This window comes from Erinaceus europaeus, chromosome 1, assembly GCF_950295315.1.
Source record: "Erinaceus europaeus chromosome 1, mEriEur2.1, whole genome shotgun sequence".
NCBI lineage: Eukaryota > Metazoa > Chordata > Mammalia > Eulipotyphla > Erinaceidae > Erinaceus > Erinaceus europaeus.
In genome coordinates, this window is record NC_080162.1 from 55810854 (window position 1) to 55817982 (window position 7129).

Here is a 7129-nt window from a genome sequence, read left to right on the forward strand (position 1 = left end):
GCCTCCAGGAGCAGTGGACTCATAGTGCAGGCACCAAGGCCCAGTGATAACCCTGGAGGAAAAAAAAAAAAGAATTAGTACAGCTCTATGAAAGAAAAAATATTAGTAACCCAATAAAAAGTGGGCTGAGGAACTAAGCCATTAACAGTGTAATAGAATAAGCTTTTTTTTTTCTTTATTAGGGGGATTAACGGTTTACAATCAACAGAAAATACAGTAAAAGCCTCTTTTATTTTATTAAAGTATAGTTGGGTCTGTATTTCTTTCTTATTTTGTGAGAGTTACTTGGGATTTGTTTTTCTCTTCATGTATACACACAAAACCCACATTTTTTTCTTTTTTTTAAAATTTATTTCATTATTGGGGAATTAATGTTTTACATTCAACATTAAATACAATAGTTTGTACATGCATAACATCCCCCATTTAACAAAACCCACATTTCTTGAGCATATTTATTTACAGATTTAATGTTTCATTTTCTAAAATGTGTAAAAGTTCCCTGCTCTGGTTGCTTCAGGTCTTCATGACCTTCCGAAGACACCACAGTGCGTGCAGACTTTCAATAAACTACATATGTGTCTCTCCTGTTAATTTGTCTTATGTCTGTCTAACTCTTAGGCCCCATCTGCAACTCAAACAGGTAGAGGAGAATTCCTTTTTTTAATTTCTTTATTGGGAGGTTAATGTTTTACAGTCAACAGTAAGTACAATAGTTTGTACATGCATAACATTTCCCAGTTTTCCACAAAGCAATACAAACCCCACTAGGTCCTCTGCCATCATGTTCCAGAATGTGAACGTTTCCTGCCCCCACCCCACCCCAGAGTCTTTTACTTTGGTGCAATATACCAACTCCAGTTCAAGTACTGCTTGGTGTTTTCTCTTCTGATCTTGCTTTTCAACTTCTGCCAAGGAGAATTTTTTTTTAACCTTTATGTAGGCCAAAACCTAATCTTTAGAAGTCTATAGGGTTGGGTGGGGGGTAGATAGCATAATGGCTAAGCAAAGACTCTCATACTTGAGGCTCCAGAGTCCCAGGTTCAATCCCCCACATCACCATAAGCCAGAGTTTATCTGCGCTCTGGTTAAAAAAAAAGCATTTAAGGGGTCATGTGGTGGCACACCTGGTTAACCACACACATTACAGAGGTCTACAGGGTTAATTTCTGGTAAGTATCAAGCATAGCCTTCCCTCATAGGAGGCTGGGGTTACCTCACAAAGCCCACACTAAGACAGCAAGAGCTAATACAGGGTCTTCACACACAGCCAGACCCAGCAGGCAGAGACTAGGATCAGTGAGTGACAAGTAAGTAAAGAAATTGGTTTCTAGAGGAAGTAGAGGGGAGAACTGATGGCTGAGTTGGAACCCAAAGCTCACATGTAGAATGTACTATACCTTTTTCCATGTTTTTCATCCCTTTTCTCTCAGTTCAGATATTACCCTGTCCATAAGCCTTCTCTAAGTCTTAGAAATCATTCTCCTCTCTTCAATAAGTAGTTTTTATTCATAGCACAGGAAGGGTTGGGGCTTCTTACTAGGTCTGAAGAAGAGGGAGATGGTTTTGTCTACCTCAGAAAATGTTTAGAAATTATATTTGTAGGGCTGGGGAGATAACATAATGCCGATGCAAAAAACGTACACACCTGAGACTCTAAGGTCTCAAGTTCAATCCCTGGTATCACCATAAACCAGAACAGGGCAGCACTCTGGTTAAAAACAATTGACAGGGCACTTGCATTGCCATGCTGGTAATCCAGGTTTGAGCCCCTGGTATACTATAAGGGACTACTGCAGTCTCTTTCTCTTGCTATCTGAAAAAAAAGAAAAGAAAAGAAAAGAAAGAAAGAGAAAGAAAGAGAAAGGAACTACATTTTCCTGAATCACTAAAGAAAGACTGGGAGTTACAAATGAGTAGAAAATTAACCAACCTAATTGTGAGTTTAACAACTTCATTGCAGGGAGAATTCATTGGTTGAACCTTGGTCAAATTATGGGCAAGGTATTAGAAGGATGAGGTTTGGATTCCAATCTGTTTAAAAGCACAACAGCCATCTTAACCAAGCCCTTATTTTCCTTGTATACCATGGACATTATTGGAACCCTATTTTCTTTTGTGGATCTGATCAGCTCCTGTTGTGAGCCAAAACCTGGTACACTCATTTCTTCCCCCTGGAGGTGCAGTAATTAGGAGGCTTCTGAGGCTGCAGAAATGGAACTTGGATACTGGAGGATCTCTCTGCTGCTACTGGTTTCCCTGGTCCTAGCAAATCATTTGGATCACTTTCAAGGGTGGAAAGGTTTTGAGGAGAAGCCCATGAGCAAGAAAAACATGAATTTGACACTCAAATTCTTCATTGAAAGTTACAACAATGCAAGCAATGACACCTACTTATTCCGAGTGGACAAGTTACTCCGAAGTCAGATGCAGGTATATACCTCTATTTTTCTGTCTTTAGCTTTGTTCCTAATCTTGCCCACTCAGTTATGTGGGAATATGATGGGATAGCTCCCAGAAAGAACTAGCTGACAGTTTCACCAAGTAACAGGTGGCTTTGTTACAGGGAGAGCTCGTCACCCAAATTAATATGGGATCTTTCTTATATTAGTATAGAAAATACTAACTCAAGGATGTTACCTTTTAGGGACTACTATAAAACCAACAAACATGTAAATTAATTGTATGAAAATGGGATTTTATTATCTTGAGTTAGAGATAATGAAAAACAACCAGAGATATTGTCCCTCCCCTTGCTGGTCCAGCTCTCAAGTGTCATCTGCTCAGCTCAGCTCCATGCTCAGTTCCACCTGCATCTCTTTCTTCAGGTCATCCTATGTGATGCTGCTGCTTCCTTCTCTGATCCGAGTATTTATGACCCAAAGTCAAGGATCAACCCAAAGTCAAGGATCCACTCCAGTTCAATCATTTATCTTGCATCCTTCCTTTGAAGCATTTTCTTTCTTTGTTCCTTGGTACCAGGAATTCTGGGAAATGTAGTTTTTCTGTATCAAGTTACACCACTTAATCCTTTAGGATCATGAAGCAAAGATAGCAGCCTAACATTCAGCTTCATTTGGAATGGGTATGTTTAAGAGCTGCCCAAAATATACACCTGAAAGCAAAAGTGCACAATAGTTTACAGTGAATCAATAAATGAAGCAAGCAAGTAGAAAGACCTAAAAGGACACCATAAAGTACCTAATGAAATAGTTTCTACTTAGACCTAGATACCCTCCTCATCTACTTCCTATTACACTTCATTCAGTCATTCCAAAGCTAACCTTATCAAAGGAAGGACTACAAAAGCTGAATAAGGGCAAGAGACTGGCATAGTTTAATGATGACTCTTTAGTCAATATCAGGCTACCCCATCATCTGGGACCCTAGTCAGGGAGTTCTGGGATTCCCACACAGACATGATGGGCCTAGACTTCTAACAGATCCCTCTCTCCATTGTCACTGATATCTCCATCAGGAACAACATAATGAATCCCTTTGGGGGACCCCCTAGGACCTTGCCCTCAATGTGGATCAACAATGGTAGAGAATGTTCCATCCTCCAAAGGGAGGTTGGATAACCTACTCTATCTACCACCTGAGTAAGATGGGTCCTGAAATTGGTACAACTTGGAACATTCCTACTCATGACCACAGAATGTGAGCTTGGACTTACAGGGATGAAGAGATCATACATTTTCCCATATTTGGGAGCTACTCTCTTCCCTGATCCAGCTTTCTGGTCCCTTTTCTAGCCATGACATCATCTCTCCAGACTATAACTTGGGTCCACCTGCATATCAGATGTCAGGCTCAGGAAAAAAACTAGTAAAGTCATGGGGCCTTTGGAATATACCTAAAATAGACCTACTAGCTTTTTCTAAAACGGAGACCCCAAATATTCATCAGCAATATTCCAGCCTTAAGGTTCATACTTAGTCAACAATTTCTTTGGCTTTATATATTAATTCTTTTTTCAGCCACCCGGTTCCAGATGCTACCATGTCAACCAGACTTCCCTGGGCAGACGACCCCACCAATGTGTCCTGGAGCTCCACTTCCCCAGAGCTCTGTCCCACTATGGAAAGAGAGAGGCAGGCTGGGAGTATGGACTGACCTGCCAACCCCCATGTTAAGTGGGGAAGCAATTACAGAAGCCAGGCTTTCCACATTTTGCACTCCATAGTAACCATGGGTCCATATGCCTAGAGAGTTAAAGAATAGGAAAGCTATCAGGGGAGGGGATGGGATACAGAGTTCTGGTGGTGGGAATTGTGTGGAATTGTACTCCTCTTATCCTATGGTCTTGTCAGTGTTTCCATTTTATAAATAAAATATTTTAAAGATAAATAAATAAATTTTAAAAATAAAACTAAAAAAAGAGTTGCCCAGACCACAAAGTTGCCTTACCATGTTTCTAAAATGCTGGTTTAAAGGAAGGAACTGAAACCTTAAATCTATAACATTGGCAAAAATGTCCCATGAGGGTTTCAATAGCTCTTCCTTGGAAGGAATTTCCTCAATTCTGATGTTAGGTTCTAGTAGAATGGCAGTTAAAGAAGATGACTTCGCTTTTCTTAAGTTCTCACGTAGCAAAATAGAAGCATTTTCTGCAGGCTCCCATCAACAAAAATTTTCCAGTGTTCAGAGATGTAAAAGCTAAGTCTAAACTTTCTCACCAAGACCTACAAAAATTGTGGTCCAGGAGGTGGTGTAGTAGATAAAACATTGGATTCTCAAGCATGAGGTCCCAAGTTCAATCCCCGGCTGCACATGTACCAGAGTGATGTCTGGTTCTTTCTCTTTCCTCTTATCTTTCTCATAAATAAATAAATAAATAAATAAATAAATAAATAAATAAATAAATTCTTTTTTAAAAAAACCTACAAAATTTGGAATTCATAGAGGGTTTCTAACTGTGTTTACAGAAATATGAGGTTACATGAAAGACTTTGAGAGGGAAGTGAAGCAAAGGAGTGAAGGATCAACATTCATTTCTCTCTCTCTTTTTTTGGTATTTTTACACTAATTTTTACCTGAAATAAAGCAAAATTGGAGAATTCAGAAGACAGACCATTTGTTTGGTAAACCACCTTTGTAATATAATTGCCCTTCTAGCTGATGGTAAACCATGTAAGTGGGGCGGAGGCAATTTTTATCTTTGTTTAAAAAGTTGGATTTGGGAAAAATAGTTGAATAGGAAGAAAGGACTCTGGTCAGAGAAAAGGGCTACAGGAACTGGAGAAACTTGAAGATGTGGGGGCAAAGAGAGGGAAGTTGTTAAATATAGCACGAAGAGAGTTCCACACTGCAACCTCTAGACTCTAGCCTCAAGATGCCAAGAGCTTTAAGGAGATTTGTCCACAAGGTGGCATCCTTTGACCAAAGTTTTTGTCAAAGTTACCTTGTTCTTTTCTTCTTTCCAAAAATAAATTCAAGAATCTGAGATTTGTTTTGTAGTTTGAAATCATGATCACTGCTAGTTGACTGTAACTGAATTATTTATGAGCAACACTTGGATGTGATTCAAACAGATGACTGGACAGGGCAGTTTTCCCATTGGAAGCTGGAAGATCTGCAGCTTGAGTCACTGGACGTTCCTACACCTGTTCCTGCACAATTGGGTCTCTCTTACTGACTCACAAGTATAGGAAGTGGGCACAAGAGTGGCCTGCACTATGACGCCAGTCCCCCTTCAGGGTTTGGTATCCAGCGTCTCCTAGTTGTGAGGTTTTGGTTAAGCTCCATTCATGCTCTCTAGTTTGCTCACCTGAATGTAAGCCACTGGATAATTAAACTCAAAGCTTTCAGTGCCACTGCTTCTCCACAGTTGACAACAGGAGTGGAGTACATAGCCACTGTGAAGATCAGTCGGACCAAGTGCAAAAAGAACAAAGGGAGGAATAACACTTGTGCCACTCAAAGCAAAAAGAAGCTAAAAAAGGTATGTGGTGTGGTGGTTTGCATCAGAGGAGAGACATATGATCAAAAAGGTGAAAGTAAAATTTTTTATAAGGCATGAATTGTACATAGATCATTTCCAGTTGTGTGGACTTGGACAGGGCAGGACATGACTGAATACCACCCTGGGGTTAGGACACACTGGGGAGTGGAAAGGGGGTCTCCCCACAGGCTGGCATGACCCAGGCTCCAGGCCTCTGTGTCACTGGACTGCTGTTGACCTGACTCATGGCCTGGCCCTCAGGTGGCAGTGGTGCACTTTCCTTGTGTGACTTGCTTTGGTCTTAGTTTGACCATCTCAGGATCAAGGGAATTGTCTGTTTTCTCCATCGTCCAACCTGTGCCCCACTCTTCCCTTCTTTTCTGGTGGCACCACCTGCAAGCTTGCCTATTCCAGAACCTCTTCATATGGGCCTGAGGTGCTAGAAGTCTGAGACCTGAGACAGTGCCACTGCACTTCAGTGTCCTGCCCACTTTCATCCCAGGATTTCCAGAGCTGTGGGATCTAAGTCCTTTCAAGATGCTGGGCTGGGGGATGCAGGGTGACATTCATGTCCTGAGTGTGACTCCTCTCAGTCGGCTTCATGTGACTGTTAGCAGACACTTCATTACCCACTCACCCCCCTAAGGTCAAGGTGTAGTCACAATAATGAAGGCCTGGGGTGAGGGAATGGAAGCTTTTTGTTCCCCTGAAAATTGATTTTCTGTTCTCTTAATCTTTCCACAGAGTTTAATTTGTGATTTTTTTATATACACTGTGCCCTGGATGAACTTTTATGAACTCTGGAACAACTCGTGTCTGGAGGGCTAAGTGTGCTGTGCAAAGATGTTCCATGAAACTTTCAGCTGGTCACTTGGTATACTTTCTGTCAAAGACTTTTGAAAGAGTCTCATCCCTCTCATTAGGGTTCCACTATAGTCTCACCTGTGCTTGCGTATGAACACACAGACACACATTCATACATTCTCATACACATACATATAAACACATACACACTCACATACACAGGCATACATACATACACAAACACATGTGCTCACTAAGCCTCACACACATACTCATGTACATAGTCACACGTACAGGTACATAGATACTGGCACACAGCAACCTCACATATGTTCATATATGATCACTACATATCACACAAACACACAGGTATATATAGAT

The 7129-nt window shown here is 40.9% G+C and overlaps 1 protein-coding gene across 1 annotated transcript; it reads left to right on the plus strand.

The window, feature by feature from the left end:
• The first annotated feature begins 1548 nt into the window (after nucleotides 1-1548).
• CSTL1 (cystatin like 1) lies at nucleotides 1549-6806 on the plus strand. The gene is made up of 3 exons (XM_016189209.2): nucleotides 1549-2433; nucleotides 5831-5944; nucleotides 6689-6806. Exons 1-3 carry the CDS (start codon nucleotides 2215-2217, stop codon nucleotides 6770-6772), a joined length of 417 nt encoding a protein of 138 aa, XP_016044695.1. The 5' UTR covers nucleotides 1549-2214; the 3' UTR covers nucleotides 6773-6806.
• The last annotated feature ends 323 nt before the right edge of the window (nucleotides 6807-7129 follow it).

Coding starts and splice junctions, on each gene's coding strand:
- CSTL1 (XM_016189209.2), top strand. CDS start 2,215: ATGGAACTTGGATACTGGAGGATCTCTCTGCTGCTACTGGTTTCCCTG. Junction 2,434..5,830: donor TACTCCGAAGTCAGATGCAG/GTATATACCTCT, acceptor GCTTCTCCACAG/TTGACAACAGGAGTGGAGTA. Junction 5,945..6,688: donor GCAAAAAGAAGCTAAAAAAG/GTATGTGGTGTG, acceptor ATCTTTCCACAG/AGTTTAATTTGTGATTTTTT.